The 23,847-nt window shown below is 36.7% G+C and overlaps 1 protein-coding gene across 5 annotated transcripts in view; it reads right to left on the bottom strand.

Annotated features, from left to right (window-relative positions):
- Positions 1 to 23,847, bottom strand: part of LOC145986740 (SID1 transmembrane family member 1-like) — a 105,799-nt gene that overhangs the window by 27,633 nt on the left and 54,319 nt on the right. For 4 of the 5 annotated variants that reach the window (XM_083121097.1, XM_083121099.1, XM_083121098.1 and 1 more), the window contains 6 exons: positions 19,450 to 19,594; positions 18,280 to 18,477; positions 14,312 to 14,429; positions 9,215 to 9,454; positions 6,712 to 6,810; positions 1,967 to 2,094 (listed from right to left, as the gene is read on the bottom strand). In XM_083121097.1, coding sequence (XP_082977223.1) covers positions 1,967 to 2,094; positions 6,712 to 6,810; positions 9,215 to 9,454; positions 14,312 to 14,429; positions 18,280 to 18,477; positions 19,450 to 19,594 — 928 coding nt within the window. The remainder of the gene's footprint in view (positions 1 to 1,966; positions 2,095 to 6,711; positions 6,811 to 9,214; positions 9,455 to 14,311; positions 14,430 to 18,279; positions 18,478 to 19,449; positions 19,595 to 23,847) is intronic. The other variant, XR_014441607.1, reaches the window with a different exon arrangement.

The raw sequence follows: 23,847 nt of genomic DNA, 5'->3' as shown, positions 1-23,847 counted from the left end.
TGTACATGATTAAAGTTTTTTCAAAATTTTGCATTGCTTGATTTCCCTAATTTCTCCATTTCACGATGTCGTTACTGAAGAATCCGGGCTCGAGCCCTGGCCTGTGCATGAGTGTTTCTTTGTATCCACACTTCATCTGTTTAATTTAATCAACATTTATTGTCATGGTAGAAGTTAGGTAAAGTGATGGAAGAGCAATGCTAAAATAAAAAACACAAATAATTTCCTCCCAGTGCACCTGCAGGGCACTGTGAAATTAGGAGTCCAGAGTTCTCTGTTTGTGATTGTCCCTCATGACTTCCATAAGCTCATTAGCTACTTATCGCAATTAAATCTATACAGCTAGAAAATGTGATGGGAGATGGCAAAAATTCAATATATTAAAGGGGATAAACAGGTAACGAAACACACATTTTTGTAGTTTCTTCAATAATATTCATTTGGCTTTTTGAATTCCGGGATAAATTTTTCATCCCAAATTATTTCATTATTCACTGCACAGTACAACACATAGGAACAAGAAAGTGCACTCATCACAGGTTTAAATCCCAGTCTGGATTGTTCTTTGTGAGGTCTCATTTTCACGATAACCAAATGTGACAGAGAAGCCAAGTAAAATAAACCAAACTGACGACACTATGAATGCATGTTTTCTTGCCCAAATAAATACAACTGTATTTATGACTGTTTAGCTTACCCATTTTTTGTTGGAGGTCAAAAGAATAGTATATTTAAATAAAACACTACTAAAACGAGAGCGACAGAGAGCGTGAGCAAATATTTGTTATTTAATCTTTATATATTCCATATTTAAAAAATGGAAAAAAAAGAAAGGATAACATTGTTGCCTGCACATAATGAATTCCCATTTCATAAATAATAAAACTACATTCCATATTATACATACATATTGTACAACGTGTAAAAAGTTGTGGTGTAAATACAGAGAACATAAGTACTGCAGAAATTTTCCCCCTCCCCCCCCCCCCCCAAGTTCTTTAGAGGATTTACAAAGGAATCGAGGGGAAACCAATCCCCTATCTGTTCCTATAAGAGATGGACTGGGGTACCTGAAACCACAACATTTCAACCATTGCAGCAGGGGGCAAGAGAGGTAGAGGTAGAAATCTCCCCTTTCTCTTGTGGCGGTTGTTTCTACCTGGAACTGGTGAGGCGGAGGAAAAGCCAGCTAGAGTAGCTCCTTCCAGCCTTGCCCGCTGATCGCACAGAGGGAAGAGAAGCGCATGAAAAAAAAGTATTGCATATGAACTGTGGCTTCAACAAGACAATAAATATTGTGATTTGAAAATAATTAGATATATGAGATTGGGTGATCTATCTCTGCTAGACTAGCTACTCCTCAGTGCACATCATTGTCGGTACTTGGAACTGACACATATGTGCTGTCAATAAAGGTACTTTATTGTCCATCCATTGCCATGTCTCCTCAGTGTTTCCCATTTTTGTTTTAGAAATGAGATTATTGGCTGCACAATAGCAAGCATCCCCACAAACTGCATAATGTAACTCAATACTAAACAAGTGAAAATAACGTCATGTTTATAAGCACCTGCTACTGTCATATGTATGGAAAATTACTGGAAAATTATTCTATTTTCTTACTAGTGGACCACAACAAACATACGTACTCTTAATTGTTTGCCATAGAATTTGGGTACGCAAGTGATACACAAGTCTTTTTCGTAGTATCATTTTAAAAAAAAGTGGCACACAGTGATCTATCCACACATCCCCAACACCCCCACATAACACCTCACCCTTCAAATTTCTTCAACACCCTCCAAGAACTTTTCACAACAAAGGCCCAATTTATGGTCATTCTGGCTCAAAATGTATCCTTATGCTCCCTAAATTGGGACTTACATCCCCAAATGGAAAATTCTGGATAAACCCCTGGTGGCAGAGTATTTAGTTTCTTCAAAGTAATGCTAGAAAGAAACCTCACCTTCATTACTGGATAGTATACAGTGTACAAGATCAGGTTGACCAAAAATATAGCGAGAAGATATGTTGCAAAGTCATCTGATGAATATATTAGTCCATATATGATTATTCCCAAATTAGCGAGGTTTCCTGAAAATAATAATAATAATAATAATGAACGAAATGATACTCAAAAGATACATTAGAACCATGGACATCACCAGAAATGTTTGCAGGAAGGGGGGGTCGGGCAAATGATAAAAGTTGAATAATAGCAAAATAATAAGTATTATTACCACGGTTATACATGTTATTATACAATAATAAATATTATAAACTAATAAAAATATTTTTTTTTTAAATAATAATAATAATTAATATTGATTATTATTATTATTACGTATATAAATGGGGAGACTCGATCCACCAAACGAGTGAACACCAGCATAACTATTTTACATTATTTCTTTTGCATCTTATGCAGTTAGCATCAGAAAAGCATTTTGAAATTAACTTTTACACGTCCCGTTCAAGAAAAGGCTTTAAATGTTGGGGGGATTATTTCTTTCATAAAGTTTGTTGTGTGACCTCTCACCTACAATTGTAATTATTAGAATTTGGACACTTTGGAACCATTTGTTCTTTAGATGAAATGGTATATATATATAATGTTCATATATATTTTTCACTCAATGTTTTCCATTAAATACATTTTTACTTTCATTACTCTGTTTGAATACTAACTAAATTAACTTTATTTCTGTTCTTAACAATAAAAGTAACAAGCTTTCGGCTTCCTTGTATCCTTAAATGAATTATGTCAATTTCCAGGGGGGATCGACCAACCCGTTCGACCCCCCCTCCCATCGCCCATGATTAGAACATGCATATTCTTGCAGACAGAACCATCTTGGCAAACAGATATTATTCTAGCACTTGGAAATGGAAATTGCTACCAGGGGGATGTTTGGTTGAGCCTTGGGAATAGTTAAGGATGTTCCTATGGTTTAACATGGTGACACTTGAGACAGCTAGGGGGAAGCTTACAGAAAATTTTACTAGCTGGAGGTGATCCCCCATCACATTGAGCACTGGTCCAAGTACACAAAGCAGAAGAAACATAGACATAGACATAGACATAGACATAGAAATACCTCTTGAGAGAAAAGAAAATCTGAAAAAATAATAAATATAATAAACTTGCCAATCTGATAAAGCAATTACGGAAGCAGAAAAATGTAACTGCACTAGAACTGTGCCAAAAGCGTCAAAGAAACTGTTTCTCCAGATACTAAGCATGCACCATGATATTCATTGCCGCCTGTAGAAATATGATCCTTTATACATGTTAGTCAGAGGATTCCCAAACCAATAGACCTCACACTGCAATTACAACAGTATTGTCTCTATTAGCTGAAACCTATTTGTGTTACATTGAAATGAAATTTTTGTTTGTGTGAAGAACGATAAAACAGAATATCCCTTCTTGAATTGAACTGAATAAAAATGCTACTTCACTGGGAAGTTGTTCTGGATTCCAAAAAATGCAATGCAGTCATGAACACAAAAACTATTGACTGCTGACTAATATTTTCTAAAAAAGCTGACAAATTTCAGATATATAAAAAGACATTCCATCCCTGTATTACTGACTACATCCTAAATCATGCCACCCCTTTGACAAATATGTAATTTAGTGTACACTTCTTCTTCTTCTTCTTCTTCTTCCTGGAAGACATTCGAAAAAGGAATAGAAGAAATAGGACAAAAGAAAGAATAAGAGAATTGAAGAGAATGGCAAAGGAATGGGAGAGATGGAAGGAGTGGATAGAGGCAATCCCGACGCTATGAGGCAAAAGGGGAAAGAGGAAGAAGAAGAAGAAGAAGTACACAGTGGTATTTAATTTTATTTCCTTAGCAGGTTTAAACATCTTGTGTAATAGGTTGTAATATACTGAGAAATGTATCTTCAGGGCTTCTACCCCCTCACTTAAAAGAAAACCGAAAGTTTGTTACTTTTATTGTTAAGAACAGAAACGATTTCCACACCTTTGGCCCACTGATAGATGCGCTAAGTGGATCGAGGTTCCAGAATGATGACGAAGTTCAATCAGCAGTGCATGAGTGGTTATGCACGTGTCCAAAAGACTTTTTTTCCTGTGGAATAAGTGCCCTTCTCAAGTGCTGGCATAGGTGCATTGAACTAAGGGGGCGAGGACTATGTTGAAACATAGTACTGTAGTTCTTTTGATGCTTGTAATAAATATTTGTTACAATATATTAACAGATATATATTGAATGAGCCTTGTATGTGGCCACGGTGGCTGTCGGTAACGTGTCTGACTACCATGCTCAAGGTCCCGGGTTCTATCCCTGGCCGGTTCAAATCTGGGAACTTTTGTAATGTTGGAAGCGGTCCCGGCGCCCACCCAGCGTCGAATAACATGTGTACCTCGGGGAAACCCTGGGGGGTAAAGGCAGTCAGGGGCGTGAGGCTGATCACATCACCGCCACTCACGACCGGATCAAGAAAGTGTAGGGTGTTACCCCACACCCCCTATACGCCTTCATGGCGTGGTGCTAAGTACAGGGGAGCACTTTACCCTTTTTACCTTTTTACCTTTGTATTTATGGAAATATTGAATATTTATAATTGAGGGGTTCAGAGTACAAGTGGCGTAACTCCATTAAAGACAGTTTATAAGAAAAAGGCACATAAAATAACTTAATACTATGTTTAGCTGTTTGTGCACAAACATAGTGGTGCCTCTATGAGCAAGAATTTGAAACTTAGGAGATACAGGATTCGGCATGAAAAACCAGCCTGCCTCATGTAACTTGGTCTGAAACAAAACTTTCTCCTAACTTAATGTGCTTCAAAAACAAGAACAGGCGCAGATATAGCAGGAGGGGTGATGTGAAGTGGCCAGATCGGAAGGGTAGTGGAATGGCCGAATGTAGAAGAAATTATACTTTGAGAATGTCTGACAAGTTGAGGTGTGCTGGATTTTCATGCCCAAACCTGTACTTACTTCTATAGTGGAACCACAAGCAAAGAAACGTGTGCAGACCTGCGACTCCTGTGCATCGTACTCCTACATGGAGGGGAGGGGGAGAGTGAACCATGCTTCCTTATGGCCTGAGCTGAACGGAAGGAGGGAAACCTGCGTGGGGACTTTTCAACCAAGGTTTTTTTTCCTTGTGGTCGCTTTATAGCACTGAAATGTTGACACTTCACAGTTCTAAGTTAAACATGCATGTGTAATTCCATTTCCATGAAAAGTGCAGTTACACCCCAGATAGCACAGACAGCTTGCTGCAAGCATGAAGCAAGCTTACCATGGCAAGCTAAGTAGCTAGCAGCAAGCTTTCCATGGCAAGCTATTAGCTGGATGCAAGCTTGCATTAAGGAATCTAATTACCAGAAGTGGAAATTGCAGCAAGCTTGCCAAGGCATGCTTGCATCAAGCTTTTCATAACTAGCTGTAAGCTTACAGAATGCAATGCTCGAAGTAACATGCCTATAATGTACATTGTATACACTTATATTCATAATAGCAAAACTAGAAACAATTGGGGTTAATTAACAACAAACACCCATGTTTCTAACGTCACAGTTTCTCTTTGCAACTTATAGAAAATTTTCGTGCTTCCCCAAAATAGGCAATAGCTAGGATGAGGAGTTCAATAAACTAAACAATAATCAAACAATCTCTAACTATACACTGGTATTCAATTTTTCTTTGCAGTACTTAGCTCCTGATTATATAGTCTGGGATAAAGATATTTATCATGGGAGTTTCATTTTTATTCACCACATTTTATTTTCTGATCTTTGTTGCAACTTCAATATTCACACACCTTTCGAAGAAAAATAAAACACATTTTTTCACTAATTACAATCAAATTCATTATTACTGATGTTACTAAAACTTATGTTTCTTTACATTTGAGTGGCACTGCCATCTAGTGTATGCCGCATGGAATAAAAGCTTTGGTGCTTTATTCGCACTGGAATTTATTCCACTGTATTTCGGTTTTATTTCATTTTGTCACTATTGTTTATGTTTAATAAGTATCTCTATTGTTATATTAAATGGGTGTCTCTTGTTTTATTTTTTTAAAAAAATGCATCCTATCACGCTAGTTATCACATGCATCAGGCTTACATCGAGCTTGCCATGTCAAGCTTGCTTTGACAAGCTAAATGGAAGCTATTGCAAGCTTGCCACAAGCTTATGTGCTATCTGGGACCACTTATGCTGTGAATCCCTCAATTATCAGCAATTTTACCCATATACTGACAAACAGAAATCTTAATATCAGAAAATACAGCAGTTAATTTTGGAGCCAAAACATATGTATACATAACATACTTCTTGTACTCCCACAGAGCAACATCTCTCATTGCTTATAGTAGCAATTTAGTTCATGGTGTGTCGTAGCATGTATATCAAAAACCCCTGGGAAACTTTATCCAGTAAGGCATCTGATCACTATGTAACGGTCTTGGATTCATGCTTAACTAAGTTTCATGGAGCTTTGAGACATGCTCAGCCTCCTATCAAAAGGAGCAATTAAGCAACTAGTCCATTTGAAAAATAAATAATATGATAATGTGTACAAATTGTTAGAATAAGAAAATATGTAAATTGTTGTTTACACAGTGCTAGATAGAGTTCACTCTCTCTTCAAAATGCCACTTTTTATAATAATACAATTACATTCACATAAGGTACTTCTCTATAGTTACACATATATACATACCGATAACTAAAAGAACCATGCATTTTTTGTTTTCCAGATGCTCAACACCAAATACTACATTCTGTATAGCTGTCACCACTCGCCCAAATGTTCCCCAATCTATAAAGTAATAAAAATTATCAATTTCATGAGGGGAAGATTGTTGAGAGCATTTAAATTGTAAATTTCATTGTTTCAATAACTTCAAAAAACGATGCAACAACCCAAATTATGTCATAGCAGAAGATTTATTGTTTCTTTGTTTAATTTATGTACATGTTCGTTTGGCCCAATGTTATTAGGTCATTGTATAACATGGGCCTGTATCAGGCGCGGTTGGCCCTATAGTGCACAGGATCAGTGAACCCCCAGTAATATATGTCATTTACCTCGAGAATGGACAATAAACAATGTCTTTACCTTTTGACAAATTTTCGCTAAAATTTCTACACAAGAAGTCATATATTTGTGTCCGTACCACGGCAAATTCTCTTGCTGAGAAAGAGAAACCGCGAGTAGACCGCCCTCGTGCAGACCCTCAGCTGAACCCCCACAGGAGAGCTCCTGCCATAGGGAAGGTTCAGGCAGCAGGCAGAAGCTCGGGGTAAGCTATATGGGCAAAATATATGGCAGAGGATACTGAGAAACCTTGATCTCCAACCAACGGTCATGCGCAGTTCGTGCTCTCTCAGAAGCCGCAGCAGAAGTCAGAAGGCACCGTCCTCGCTGCACGCTGCGAGTGAGGCCCAGCTGGTTCCTTACTTCCAGTGTTGCCCTGTGAGGTTCAAGTTTGATGTGCATTCGTTATATATTCAATCTTCTCTGTTCAATAATTTTTGTGCCGAACTTCTTGGCATAAATGTAAAATTGAGCAGAGAAGGGTGAGTAGAAATGAATGAAAGCTGGAAATAGACGCGATGAATTAAAATAAAAGAAATACATTACTAAAATAATTCGAGCATGTATTCAGACTTTTTCCTTAAAGATGGAAACACTTCGGATATGTGAAAGTAAAATAATGCCGCAATCTTAGACAAGAAAGTAAGACGTGACAAACCCTGTCGGTGTCAATATTTCAAGTTTGTAAGATTTCGAAGTGCTTTCATAGTTGTTGCAAAGTATTGATGCTCCGAAGGATGGACTATGTTACGTCATTTGATGCAGTGTAGGTGTTGCCGTCTGCGCAGGTAAGAAATGACCGCTAAAATGCATACAATTAACGGAAACAAATTTTCTCGTCTGTTGAAAGAAAATTAGAGATAAAGCGGTGCTGGTCGACCAACTCCAAAGTTGAAGATAAAAAAAAAAGCTGCAGTGTTTCATGCCATTGATTGCCATTTCCCTTTAATAATTGTAGGACCATTGTGTTTAGTCGTTTTATAATTGCAGACATGGACGTCCAAAGGGAAAAAGGGGCCACACCCGCCTGAAAAATTAATGTCAACCTAAAACTATTTATTACACACATATAATTTCATTTCAGTCACAGTAATTCATGATAAGCATTATAAAGGTGTTGCGGGGACTGCAGAGGTGTTTTTTTTGAGAGAGAACAACACTATTACAGAGAAAAATGTGCCTCATTTATCCCCCCCTGGAAAAAAAAAATGATCTTGCTCCCATCCCTGGAACAAATCCTGAGGACGTTCATGATTTTCTAATGAGACCCGAAATTTATTTCATAGAGGCACAATGTATTGTACTTAGTTTTAGTCCTAAATTTATTTGCACACCTCTACTATGAAAAAATTATGTATCAATCTTTTAACCCACCCCGATCCCTTTGTTTCGCGAAGAAAGTCTTTTGCGGAAACTGAATATGTGTCATATGACTTCGGTGAACCCCCAGGAAAGTAATGCACGAGCCGCGCCTGGCCTGTATGGTCAAAGAAGATTTCTAGTGTTATCACACATTTAGGTATGATAAATTTCTGTGCGAGGTTGGCAACTTCACAAAAATAAGCAGGTTGGTAACGATGCGAAAAGATAGGACATTCATCCTTGGTTATCAAGAAAAGAAATATGACATTAATGTAAGTCTAAGTTTGTGTTAGTACAAATCTATTTGCGCGTAATCTTGTGACTATTTACTGTTTCTAATATGTTGAAAATAGCAGAGCTGAAATTTAATTAAAATATTTTCCTCTGCAAGGCTTGTGTAATATAAGTATCTCAGTGGAAGTGTGTTTCAATGTTGAGTCACGTGTGTTAACTAATTTCTAGCTAAACCAATTACTGTTAAAAAAAACATTAATTATGTGATATTAAGACTGTTACTTAAACCCAGGAAGACCTGGTTGTAAAAGAGTTTCATACTCCTAGCCAGGGACGTAACAACAAAAATACAGTATTCATTAGAAAAGAAACAATAAGATTCAGCAAGAGATAGAAATGTTGTTAACATGATTCAAAAAATACATATTTGGTCCAAGACAACATGTATTTATCCAGTTTTTCTTGCTTGCCTTGGCCACCATCAATGAAACTAAAAATGAAATAGTAAGGGAGATTTGTAATAGCTTACCTAGCATCCAATTATGCGTGTAGTATATTTGAACACTAAGAGTAATACATGCTATTGCATGTATAAATGAGAATCCAATATAAAAATACAAAGACCCTTTGAGCACTCCCATTAAACCAATGAATATGACAGCTGCTAGAAGTCTAAATGTTGCATGAGAATTGGCGATAATATCTGGATGTCTTGTCTGGTAAATCTTCAGCATTAGAAGAATACATATCACATACATGAAACTTGTATCTGAAATGAAATACAAAAGAATATCAGCAAATCAAGAAATGCAAAAGAAAATTGAATTACATCTTTATCAGCAAAATTTATTTATATATTTATTTAAGTTTCGGGGGACCAGCATTTAGCTGCCCAATTATAGGTCCCCGCTAATTACATTTACAAATTACAGCTACAAATATACATGTCACACACATACAAGTAAATTTGTGGTTGATTACATTATCAGAATTTGACATGCTAATCTAGAATATGCTCAGACGAAAAAATTACATTATATAAAAGTAAAGCAAAGAATTATTGGTATGTACAAAGAAAAAGAAAGAAATAGAAATTCACCACTCAAGTATAACAATAAATGATCATTATTTTTCTGACAGGAGAATTCAACTAATGATTGTTATATTAATATATTCACTATGGAATATGTATAGATATGAATCAGGCACGTATCCAGGAATTCCTTTCGGAGGGGGGGGGGGGGCCTCAACACCATTTTTTATGGGGTATTGTAAGAACCTCACAATTGTATATTTAAGACCAGTGGTGGCAATTGGGTTTCAAAATGGGGGTGGGGGGGTGGAGGGCGGTGCAAGGAAAGTTTACTTTCTCTTGGTAGACAAGGCTTAACATTAAGAGGCCATAATGTTGAGGGGAAAAAATGGGGAGCAACTATCCCTTAAATCGTCGCCACTGTAAGGCTGTCATTTTAATCAGAACTTGAAATCAGAACAGTTTTTTACCACTCGACTCCTCTGTTTCCATGGCCGGAACCATCTCAGTATGTGTGTTTGTCCATTTCATCTCATCAGACATAAAAACATCTATGGTGTCTTTGAGTGTTTTTAAGAAGCTGTTACACATGCATGATGGACAATCCACTCGACAACGCGAGATTCAAATTGTGGGCTGCGAACTGGGTGCAGACAGCTCTCGAATATTTCTCTCTGATTCGAGCCTGAACACCACTAAAGTGTCTTGTCCTCCCATGTTTGCAGCTCTTATAAAAGCCGAAACCCACCAAATTGTTCAGATTCAGTCCTTAGCACTCACAAGTGTTCAAAAATGCCTGTCACAGCTTCCGCTGTCTTGTCATATATCGGCACGAAACAAAGGAAGTCTTCTCGAATACGACTGGATCATGAAACAATTAATGCACAGTGAAAACCCTTCCATTCCCAACACATCTAATGTTTCGTCTCCCAGTATGATCAAATGCTTACTCATTTATCTCCAGTGATGAGCCCAAGGGAGGGTTGGTGAGATCATAACCTCATTTGACCCAGTATTCTTTTCTTTTCTTTTTTTTTAAAAAAAAGAAGAAGAAGAACGTCAAAGGCAGGAAAAAAATGACAAAATCAGGACTGACCACCAAAAATAGTAGGTATGCGTAACCCCTCTCCCTTCCGAAAATCCTGGGCAACCCACTCTTTATCTCGGACACATTTTTTTAAATCAACTCACCAGAAGTTTTATCATTCCGTATTGGAGATTAAAGTAAGATGCGTTCTTCCTGCAGGTTTGGATATGATCCTATTGGGTGCTGTCGTCTGCCTGCCTTCACACCTAACCTTAACAAGGACCTAATTTTCCATCCTTGTGACTTGGATTTTCAAGACTTAGGAAGGTTTCAGACCGGAGGACACCTGATACATGTCGATTGGAATGGGCCAATCAACAGCAACGTTTCACACCGTAGCGACACAAAAAGCTGCACAAACCTAATTTCGATTTGTGAAATCCTCTGGCGACAGGGTGTTAAATCTCCCTTATTAGGCCACTGTTATTGTCACCTCGAAGAAGTAGCTCTTGTTGACAACAGAAGAAAAAATTCTCCTCAACCGGTGAGAATGCTCCTCAGTTTTCTTCTCTCTCTTATATTTCCTGTGCTTGTTCACTATACAGGCAACACCTTACGATTTGATATACACAGGACATGTAATATGTAGACATTTTAACGAAAAATTGGTTGAAGTCAATGATGGCTAGGTGCCTCAGTTGGTAAAGCCCTGATTCGGGTTCTGGTAGAGCTTGCAATTTCCGCCTAAAATGTCTCATATGCAACATCATCTTGCTTTCTCTTCTCGACATTCATAAAATTTTCGGCTGTCTCTTTATGGTAGTTAAGTGTTTCAATGTGTTTCAAACCCAGTAGGCTTAAACAAAAGTATTTTTTTATACCATGAAATTCTCGGACTGCATATACGAAATTTAGTTCTGGCAAAACTAAATCATCACTGAAAACTTTGATTTTCAGTTGATCTATGCAGCTTATTTTTCTTTTAATAAACCATTCAAATATCCGGTACTGCTGAAATATTCACGAGAGAGAGAGAGAGAGAGAGAGGGGGGGGGGCTTGATCTCTTCGGCCCTCGACCCGAACTAGCACTACACTGAGGCCCCGGAAGTTCTGCTGTCGTCATTGTCTTCATTTTCGAATCACTATATCTTTTAAAGCAACCAGAGGATGCTGACTGATCACTAATCGACTGTATGAATTGTCACACTTACCTCTGAAATCTCATTAACCGATTCTTTGTAAAGATGAACCGAAAAATTGAATCCAATTATTTATATCCTCATTATATTCTAGAATGTTCCGCAGATAAAGCGATTCGTTAATATTGCCAGTAGTTGACTCCTTCTCTCATTCAAGAACGTACCCTCTCCCGCCTTCCAGAGATTAGAAATTACAACGAATCGCCCTATGTGTGGCGCTACCTTTGTTGTGCAGCTTCCAAATGCTGACAAGTCTCTACATAGTGCTCAAGTCCGCTGCGACAACACCGAAAGTGCAAGAAAAGTTTATGTGCAATATTATCAACAGGGTTATAGAACATTCTCCATCTTGTCTCGATAATTGTCTATCTCCTTAAATCATCGTCACATTATTAAAAAAGCCAAAAACCTAATTTTATCTAGTGTAAAATAAAAAAAAATCCAGGGGGCTCGAGCCACCTCAACCCCACCTTGGATACGTGCTATTAACAATAACAGGGTTATAGAACATTATCCGTCTTGTCTCGATAATTATTTCTCCCAAATTATCATCACGTTATTTAAGAAGCCAAATTCTAATTTTATCTAGTGTTAACAGAAAAATTTCCTGAAGGGGAGCTCAAGTCTCCTGATTCCCACCTTGGATACGTGCTATTGACAATAGCAGGGTTATAGAACACTCTCCGTCTTGTCTCGATAATTATTTCTCTGAGATTTATAAATTTATTATCTTCACATTATTCAAGACGCCAAAAATCAAATTTTATCTAGTGTAAATTTAAAAATTTCCTTAGTGGGGGTGGCTCGAGCCAGCTTATCCCCACCTTGGATACGTGCTATTAACAATAACAGGGGTATAAAACATTCTCCGTCTTGCCTCGATAATTATTTCTCTCCTTAAATTATTTTCACATTATTCAAGAAGCCAAGAATCTAATTTTATGTAACGTTAACTGAAAAATTTCCTGGGGAGAGGGTCGAGCCCCCTGTGCCCCATCTTGGATACGTGCTATTATCAATAACAGGGTTACGGAACATTCTCCGTCTTGCCTCAATAATTATTTCTCTCCTTAAAATATTGTCACATTATTTTATTTCACACCACAAGAAACAAAAAAACTCATTTTATGTAGTGTAAACCTAAAACTTTCGGGGGGAGGGCTCGAGCCCCATAAGTCCCCCTCTGGATACGTGCCTGATATGAATATTGAAGTTAGAGTATATTTTGAATGTAATATTATCAGTTCAAATTAATGTGTCCGTGCTTCACATTCTACTTACACATGTTCTGTTCACTATTTTAGACAAATAATTCATATTTTGAAGTAAAAATAAGTGCAAAAAAAGACAATAAAAGACAGTAAGAAACAATAAAAAACAATCCTATTACTGGTGGCTAGCTACGTGTTTTTTGAACTCAGGAAGCTTATATCTGAACACATCTATTTGATCATGAAGTGAGTTTGTTTCCCTTGCAATACGGTTTATTGGTGTATAGTAACCCTTGTTGCACCTCTTCTAGTTTATTGTTATTTCGAGCATTTAAACATGCTCCCTCACAAAAAAACTTCCAGCTGTTAACAAAATGTTATAGCAGAAAATGTGTTTTAGTTCTTGTAACAACTGTAACCTATACAAGGAATAATCCTACAATGCAAGGAATTTGTATATATAAGAAGAATTTGATGTACGAGGGCAAGTCAGTAAATAGGTAAAAAATGCCTACAAAAATACAAACTTGAAAACCTTACATACATCTACAAATACCTTCAATTCTCACATCATAGAACAGGCAAGAAGGTTGTGCTCACAAAAGGCTTGTATGTGTAAATAACATGAAGAAGAATAAAAGTTTTAAAATTCTTATTTTTCTCATCACAAAAATGGCTTTGCCTCCACTCCCTGAGTGCAATGCTGGGATCTGAGGATATATGCTTCACTCTCATACACAGAATTACACATTTGTTGATATTGTTACATTCTGAGGTAAAAGTAATCTTTGAATAAAAGAAAGCAGCAAAACAATGCATTTACCTAAAAAAATAATGAATCATACTTCCTTCTGAGCTTCTGTGATAGTATAGTAACTTACGCTAATGCCTTGTTAGCAATACAGATTCCATGCCCGGCAGAGGCACATTGCACAGTGGTTTGGAATCAACTTTACACTCTATGTCCAGTTTCGATTAGCCTATCAGGCATAAAGTGGACTTGAAACAAACATACCTCATCTAATTCACTGAATATATGTTGGCAATTAACTTAAAAACATGGTATTTTAAACAGCTAACAGAAAATAATTTCATGACTTCATTATTCAGCACAAGTTAGTTTACATGAACCACTCTGAATGAGACCATACGTACCAAACTGAAAATTTAAATGATTTGGACATACATGATAGCACCCACTTAGAACCCCCTCCATTATTAAGGCTTCACCCATTGTATAAAATAATCCAAAATGTTGAGGAACTCCATATTTCTGGAAAAAACAAGAAACGAAAATAGCATTCTCAAAATAATCTAAATATTTCCTATCAACGTACATCAATATGTATGTAATTCTTTTTTGTAACAACAAAGGTAAGTAACATTAAGATGCAATATTATATAGATATAAATCATAAGCTGAACTCCATGGTGGAGTGGATAGCACAGCGTGCTACAATGCCACGGGTCCCATAGGTTCAATCCCAGCATGAGCATGGATGTTCTTTTTGAGCGTCCCTTCATCAATTTCAGCATATCATAACTCATCCTCATCTCGCAATTAGCCAAAATTGACAGAAAATCAATGTAAAATAAACCACATCAAATGATCAATCAAAAATTTTTATCATGTTTTTACAGAAATAGCTGAAAAGAACAGTGAAATTCCTAAAACTATGGAACTATCAGACCAAAGGGATAAGTCACAAGTCTCTTGAAAACCAACCTAAATTAAACTTTTCAAACAGAAGCAATGCTTATTGCTTCAGCCTATTGTTTTTGCAATAGGGAAGGGAGCTGTGACCCTTATTCATAGGGTTATCAGATTGCTAAAGAAAAAAGTAGGACATGCTGTCCCAAAATGTAGGACCTTAACATCACAGTGCACGCACTCCTGTCATAAACATAATTACAAGTGCGGGCAGCGTTGCGCTCACTGACATATAATCACAAATAATGTATTAATGTTTCAGCAACAATATTTTATTTTCTCATTTTACACACCACTGAACTTTGGCTAAGCATCTGTATAGATGGCTTTATATTTTTATAATAATTACCGTTGTTTTGTTCAGAAAATTAATGTTGTGTGGTATTGTATCCCTGTGCCTACTATTTTTCCATAATGTCATTACACCCACTGGCTCATTAAAATATTTTGCTTAAAAATTATTAATTTTCAACAAAACATTTATGAGTATTTGTTTGCTTGGTCACTCAGCTTGTTTATCAAGTCCAAAATTTGTCTCTGCTCCATCTCGCAATCAATTTTCACAGCAACAACTCTGACAGGAAACCTCAGCACTGTATGTCCCAAAAGAAAACAAAAAAAAGCACGTGCAGGCAGCGTGGAGCCACATGCACAGAAACTCTGACGTCTTGACAGTAGTTTAGGTCGAGGCAACTCGGCATTGTAACGAGATGGGGAAGAGAATTCCTGCAAGGAATCATCCATACAATAAAAAACGTGCAATAATATCACCTTAGTTGTATCCAAATGGCATTATGCCACCTGTGCATGCACTGTGGTGCTAAGTCAGAGTGTAGGACACCAAACATTCGGAGTAAATAATATACATTTCTAGAACACATTAGAAAGTAATATAAAATGGACACATTTTCAGTTTTAAAAAAAATATGATTTCTTAATGATTTCCTGAATGCAAAATTTCCAAACTTGTAATTACTACTAAACAATAGTCTCCTTACTACACATGTTTTGACTGATACTTCTCCGAGGAGCCAATTCTTCCCAAAATTTCAGGTTTAGTCAAAATATACTTATGAAACTCTGAACAGCCAAACTCTGAAATTATACTACTCCAGTACCAACCAGTACAGGCTCTACCATGAGTTCGCTGTGTTGATATTAATGAAAGTACTTTCTCAACATTTGCATTATGATCTGGAATGGAAAACAAATACAGTGGAACCTTGATTTTACGTTTTTCAAGGGACCAAGCTGAAAAATATTCAAATGTAGGAAAATGTTAAATCGAGGAAAGTTTTATGACATGTTACTATACTGGGACCTTCAAGATTGAATGTACGAGGGGGTTTTGATAAGTTTCCGGCCTCGGAAAGAAATAATGGTGTCAGTGGGAAATGAATGTCATTTTATTCAACATAGTTCCCTTTCAGATTGACACACTTGGCACAACGTTCCTGTAGCAATCCTAACCCATGGTAATAGAAGATTACATCCTGATCTGCAAACCATGCCTCTACTGATGAAATTACGTCTCTGGTGTCCTCAAATTCAGTACCTTTGAGGTAAATTTGAGTTTGGAGAAAATATAATAATCTGAGGGGGCCACATCGGGGGCATAAGGGATAGTCAATGAGTTCATACTCTAAATCATGAAGTTTCTGCATTTCGATGCCTGCCATGTGGCAAGGAGCATTGTCTTGGAGGAAGAGGATGCCTTTTGACAGTTTCCCCCCACCTCTTTTCCTTCAAAGCTGAATGTAATTTATCCAACAGGACCACATAACGTGCAGCATTCAAGGTGGTGTCTTTTTCCAGATATTCGCTGAGTATTATCCCCTCACAATTCCAAAATATCACACCCATCACTTTACCTGCAGATTTCTGTCGGTGACATTTCTTGCGCATTGGTAATTCCCAATGGCACCACTGCAGGGATTGATATTTTGTCTCAAGATCATACACATGCTATGGGGTTTCATCCACTGTCACTATTTGTTCAATAACACTGCCTGCACTACGTGAAAAATGGTCCAACAGTGCCTTAACACTGTCCCTTTTTTCCCGCTTGTGATCTGTCAAGAGTTTGGGCACCCACTTGACAGAATTTTTCTTCATCTCTAATTCTGCATGCACAATGTAATGCACCCACTCTAAACTGATGCCTAGGGTGTCTGCTACACATTGCAGACCAACCAACCCTTCTGCCTGCAAGGATCAGATCGTGGACACTATCGACAATTTCCTCTGTCACTACTGTTCTGGGTTTTCCTGACCTTTCCTCTTCTTCTGTACTTGTTCTCCCCCTCCTGAAATCCACCATCCACCATTTCACTGTGCTGTATGAAGGACAGTCATTGGGCATTGTTTGTGTCATTTCGTCGCATATTTCCTTGGCTCCCCTGTTCTTTGAGAAAAGGTACTTGATGACAGCTCTCTTCTCCAATTTTGGAAACTGCACACTCTGCGCTGCCATGGTAACTTCAAACCTGTTAACACTAAAGTAGTTCTAGCACTATCTGTCTGAAATTTTGCACAATATGTTCTGAAACATTGACTCACAACATACTAAAAGCATTTTAATTCCAAAACTTTCCCCATCAGGCCGGAAACTTATCAAAACCCACTCGTATAATGCGGGAAAATGTATAATCTGGGAACATAAAATCGTGTTCTACTGTATTCACCAATCATTAACATAACTTTGAATGTTTCCAGAAGTTTCATTTGGGGTGGTTTTTAGTTTAATAACTTTGTTCTATATACTCCCTACTTTACAAGCAAAATATTGAATAAGAATGGGAAACACCTTGTAAGTTCCATGATTAATTCCATCAGTACAAACCCCAAAGCAAGAATTCCGCTCAGGCATTGAACAGTGACCCCAAACCTTTGTTCATTATTGCTTCCATCTTTGTTATTCCAGGACATCCCTTTTTGTAATTTTTCTTTGGGCAATCACTGATTAGAAATATATTTCACAATTGAGTTTGGGAGTGCAGTCGATAGACCTGCAACTTGTCCAATTCCTCTAAGTTCAACTGAAACATATATTATGTGATGCTCATAATGTAGGACATTTACAAGATTTCTCAAATTCCTCCCAGACGACAGACATAAGGCTAAAATGTAGGACATGTCCGGAAAAAAGAGAACGTCTGGTAACCCTGTTTATTGCTTGCCACATCAGTGTAAAATTCCCATGCTGAGTGTTGCATGATGCTTGTTACTTTGGTCAACTTTTAATTGCTACAATTCTCAAGCGTTGATATGGGTACTGTTGGGAATTAATAAGACTATTGAGATCAATCTAGGTCTTGGTTGAAAGTAGTTTCAGCTCAGGCCTAGAAAAAATTTCATATAAGTTCATCCCTAATGCTTAGATTAATATTAATTCTAAGAGAAAGAAACTTACCTTTTCCAAATCTTTCTGTTTTTCTACAGCCTTATTGTAGTGACGACTCCTTTGGTAGGTAATTATGATAAACAATAATCCAAGAAGCACGTAGCCAATGTTTGAAAACACATGATTGAAATCACTAAACAAGCCCAGTGGATGAGCACAGAGGAAGTTATAGTAGCACAAATCCTGGTTTCCAGTTTTATACAAAGACTGTGAAAAGTAAACAAATCATGTAACATGAAGACAAAATGGATGAAGATTAGAACCTTAATGAAATGTTACTAAATACTCTGGATATAATACTTTTTCACCCATGTGCTTACCCTTACATGTTCTAGACAAAATATATGTGTGCTCGCAGTGGGGGGAGGGGTGCAGGGGATTTTATCCCAATTTAGTTGGGAAATAGTGAATTTTCCCATCTTGAAAGTCAGAATTTGAATATGGGAGTTAGGCAATGAGGTAAATGAGGCATAGTGTCAGCATTCATAGATTAATATTCTAATTCATTATTTAAATAACATCAATATAAAACTGCAAAAGTTCCATTAAGGTAATTGTGTCATTAACATTCTTAATTAAGGTATGTAACTAAGCGAGTGCAATATGTTTTACATTTGGAAAAGTTAGACATTCACTCTATAAAACCATGACATCTGAATTATTGTATTAATATTCATAGAAATAATAACAAACTGACACAATTATACACTGAATAGGACATATAATCAGATTCGCAATTTTACCGATAAACTTATACACAATTATCAGCTGATGGCTATAGGGTACTGATTAATTTGTTCCATCCTTAATGTATATTGTCTTTAGAGACTGCACAGTTCCTCAAACTTGATTTATAAATTATTTTTATGTACTTAAATGTATTTTTAATGAACATGTGCATCCATTATGTACATCAGTTTAATAAAATATAAGCTTCAAATTCACAGCCTTATAATCTGGGGACTTTTCAAATGCTCTGTATAAATATAAATATAATATCTTAATTTACATTTTAAATAAAAAAAAGATGTATTACATAAAAACTGATGTAAGTGCAAAATCAATTTACTTCATACTTTTGTAAAATGACCTGCAATCATAATAAATTACGTCAATCCATTTTAGTGACAGACCCAAAGACATACTCTGAAGTAAATAAACGAACTAACAATAGCATACCTTTTGATGTGTCACTACCAACTGAACCACAGGAAGAGCATAGAATACAGCTACTGTCAACAAGTTCCATATATATAAATTTGATTTCTTTCGCTGATTTAATGTACCTTTCTTATCTAAATCAGAAACATACAGGTATTGAGGTCTGAAAAAAGGAACAAATCAAATTTTTAATCTTAAGACACTTACTGCATGCTTGTCCTTAAATTAATTGCAATGAAAATTACTGGAATACGACAGGAAAATTTACTTCTGGTCCAGGAACATCACTGATAGATGTCAATCTCATTTTTGTGGAAGTTTGTGTAGTGTGTCCAGTGTTTTTACTTGAGAAATTCAATGGCTAGTACAAGTGATACATGTGACTGTGTAATTAAATATATTTTTCAAAAACCTTTCGGGAGCTTCTGTTTCAGTGAAAAAAAAGAACATTGTAACATGTGGGCATCCAACTCCCGCCCTCCCAAATTCGCTTCAACAAAAAAAAGATAGGTGCTAAAATTGTGAAACTACATTTTTTGGAAGGTAAGAACTCTGAAATTCCATGGTTGTGTGGCTGCAGGGAACTAAATAGATTATTTTTCTCACCGTGTTAGCTGTTTTCTATTCATAAAAATATGTGGACGTTAATGATTTGAATAATTTAGGTAAGAAAACGTCATCAACAAAGCAAAGAACATATCGCAGCTGCGACCAGTCTCAAAGAATTTGAAAAATCTGATGCCAGAATTGAATTTTCTCTAAATAAGGCGTACAGAGAAAATGTAGAGAGACATAACGCAAAAGTGGAAAGCAGTAGGCACGTGCTAAAATGTTTAATAGATGAAACATGCTATCTAGCTCTTCAAGAATTACCATTTCTCAGGCGTGACGAATCAGAAAGTTCATTTAACAGAGGAAATAATAGGAAACTTGTTCTATTAATGTCAGAGGGGGACGCTGCATTGAAAAATCACTTGAACAACAGTACTGTTTTCTCCGGCGAAAGTTGTACAATTCAAAATGATCTCATCAAAGCTTGTGTGAGTCATCTGATGAATGAAAAAAACAGGAAATTCTGGCTGCACAGTTTGTGGCAATAATTGTTGATGCAACAATGGACGTGTCTAAGAAGTCTCAACTCAGCATTGTATTTAGGTACATTGACTCAAAGGCTGAGATTCAGGAAAGGTTCGTTAGGTTTGTCAATGTCAGCGATGATAGGACAGCCGATAGGTTATCCACTGTTGTTTTTGATCATTTGGAGGAATTTGGTTGTAGCAATAAATTAATTGCACAAAGGTATGATGGAGCATTGGTGAATACAGGTCAGTGCAATGGCTTGGCAGTCCAAGTTAAATCCAGGTGTCCTCAAGCAATGCTAACCATTTGCTATGCCCATAAATTAAATCTGGTAATACAGCAGTCGGTACAATGTACCAGATCATGCAAAATCTTTTTTTCAACTGTTTCTGGTTTCGCATCTTATTTCTCCTCATCTTCTAAAAGATCCCATGCTCTCAGTGAAATTGTAAACAGGCGTTTCCCATTGGTTGCTCCCACTAGGTGGCTGTACAACAGTCGACTTGTTGGAATGATCCATAGTGAGAAAGAAAAATTAATTGAATTATTTGATTACATCATTGAAAATGTTACTGTCTTTGATTCTGAAACAAGGAATTGTGCACAAGGTTTCAAAAAGAATCTTACTGACTTTCAGTTCAATTTTCTTATGGAGGTTTTTCATATAGTATTACCAAAGGCTGACATACTATTCAACATTCTGCAGAAGAAACATTTTGACGTTATCCATTGCCAGAATAAACTTGAGGATTTCAAAGAATTCTTAAATCATTTACGTAATGATTTTGACTCATTGTGGGAGAGGATGTCTGCATCTGGTTGCCACAATAAAAAAAGTCAACAGACAAGTGAGGATAGTGATGGTAAAGTCGAATACCATTGACTCTACTCAGAAATAATCGACAATTTAATAGTTAAGATCCAGGAAAGATTTTGTCTAGAGCAAATGCAGCTTTTTAGTCTTTTGGATTGCAGTACATTTCCAGAGTACTCTGTTCATTTCCGTCATTGTCTTCTCCATAATCTCATGGATTCTCCTTATGGTCGGCATTTTGATCGTCACAGCCTCTTGTCTGAACTTTCGTATATCTTCAGTTCAGCATCCTTCAGAACACTGGAATCTGTAGCAAATCTGCATAGCTACATAGTGGCACATGACTTTGGTGACACTTTACTTGAAGTCTCAAAACTCGTCCAATATATTGTAACCATCCCAGCAACTAGTGCCTCTGCTGAAAGGAGCCTTTCTGCATTGAAAAGAATAAAAAATTACTGTAGAAGTAACACAGCCCAGGATCATCTCAATGGATTAACCTCAATTTCTATTGAAAAAGCTTTCTTCAGAGAACTTAAAAAGCATCCCACATTTCACCACACCATAACAGAAATATTTGCTGTCACAAAGCAGAGGAGGATAGAACTACACTTCAAGTAAAGCCATGAAGACTACAGTGAGGTGAGTTGTCATTAATTAATATTTATTATTTTTCATTATTACTTGGATTTAACTGTAATTTTTTTAAAATTGCATTTATATTACTCTTTATTATTTTGCTCTTGTAACTTGTCCCCTAAATTGCAAATTTTAATATAGCTGGTTTTTTTGGGGGGGGGCAAGTGCCTACCCCCTTGTCCCCGTCTAGTTATTCCTATAGGTGTCACAAAATTAGAAAGATTCCCTATTAGTGCCGGACATTCACCCAATGGTTAAATAGTATATTGCATATCTGTTCAGTACTTCCTACACCAAAAAAAAAACTACAAGTCGCCGCTGTGGTACATAGCATAAATCTTCATGTAATAACATTATTACATTAAAAAAAAATAATGTAGAACAAAACATTGAAAGTCTTCAAGTACAATTAGAAATGAAGGATTGCAATAGAACAAGGATGATGTAAATTTTGCATGCAAAATTATCAAATGCTTAATTGCTATAGGTGATTCCATGAAAATCCTTTCACATTAGCATCCAGAGAAGACACAGAGTTAGAAACAGGGTTGTCAAATTTAGATCATCCCAGCATTTTTCAAGTTAACAATTTAAGTGTCACAAAGTAATTGTAAAAGTAACTGTCGATAACATTAATTCTATGAAAGTAAAAATCTTCTTACGTCACGTGTTGCAACATACTTGTTAAAAGCAACACAAAACACACAAACAGCATGATAAAAGACTTTAATAGCCAGAACAACATATGACTCCATTCAAGTTTCCATTGAGAATGGCCTTGTAATCAATGAGTCCTGGGTTTGATACCCAGTGGAGGCACATAGTGGTTCGGATGTCACTTTAAACTGTAGGTCCAGTCCCGATTAGCCTTACTGTGCATAAAGTGGACTTAAAACACTAACTCAATCCAATCAATCCAATCCATTCAGAATGAAAGTAATGGTACCTTAAATTTCCTCGACATCACTATACTCAAGAAAAAATAATAGATTCGTGACCAAAATTTACTGCAAAACCCACTTCAGGATCCTGATGCATACATAAAAATTCCAATCACCCACCAGGATGAAAAGATAACATCTGGAACATCTTCATCAGAAGAGCCTTGCACTTATGTTCCAACAACAAAGTGTTACAAGAAGAAATGGCTATTCTAAGGCAACAGGTCATTCTCAATGGTTACGGTCCCATCATAGACCAGAACTTACAAAAAGTGAAACACATGGGGAAGAAAAAAAACAAGCAACCATCCCACAAATAAAGAGGACACTCGATTATGGATAGGCATCCCATTTGTACCAGATCTTTTCACCAAACTCAGACACATCCCAGAGAAACGGAAGTACAAAGTAGGATACAAACCTGGAAAATCCATAGGACAAAGCTTAGCAGGCTTCAAAACTTATGACAAAGATCCTTTAATGAATTCTGTCATCTACAGTCTTAAATGTGAATGCAACAGAAAATATATAGGCCAATACAAGATACCTATAAAAGATAGATTCGAGACCACATAGGATACATATGTATATCTTTGTTGGCATATTCAACAATAGAAAAAAGACAGTCTCAAGACAGCAGATGGAGAATAGTTTTATTGTATTTAAAGGGAAGGAGTGGGAGGGTAGAGCTATGTTTAATTTATATTTTCCACTGATTTAGTAGACAGAATTTCCAAGACTCCCTGTTGGTATTAATTACCTCACAATAACATCACAGATTAATAACATCACTTACTTCCTATCTCTCCTTTGTATTCTGTGCGTATACCAAAAAGAGCATGTGGAGCCACCCTACAGTGCCTTCGAAACTTAAAGCATTGTCATAGCAACCTCTCCGCCAATCATATCTTACTCCTGGAAATGTACCACACCGTTGCCATA

The sequence above is a fragment of the Lepisma saccharinum genome, chromosome 4 (genome assembly GCF_977018435.1).
Source record: "Lepisma saccharinum chromosome 4, izLepSacc3.1, whole genome shotgun sequence".
Classification (NCBI taxonomy): domain Eukaryota; kingdom Metazoa; phylum Arthropoda; class Insecta; order Zygentoma; family Lepismatidae; genus Lepisma; species Lepisma saccharinum.
The sequence above is the reverse complement of the archived record's forward strand: the minus strand, read 5'-3'. Positions and strand labels throughout refer to the sequence as shown.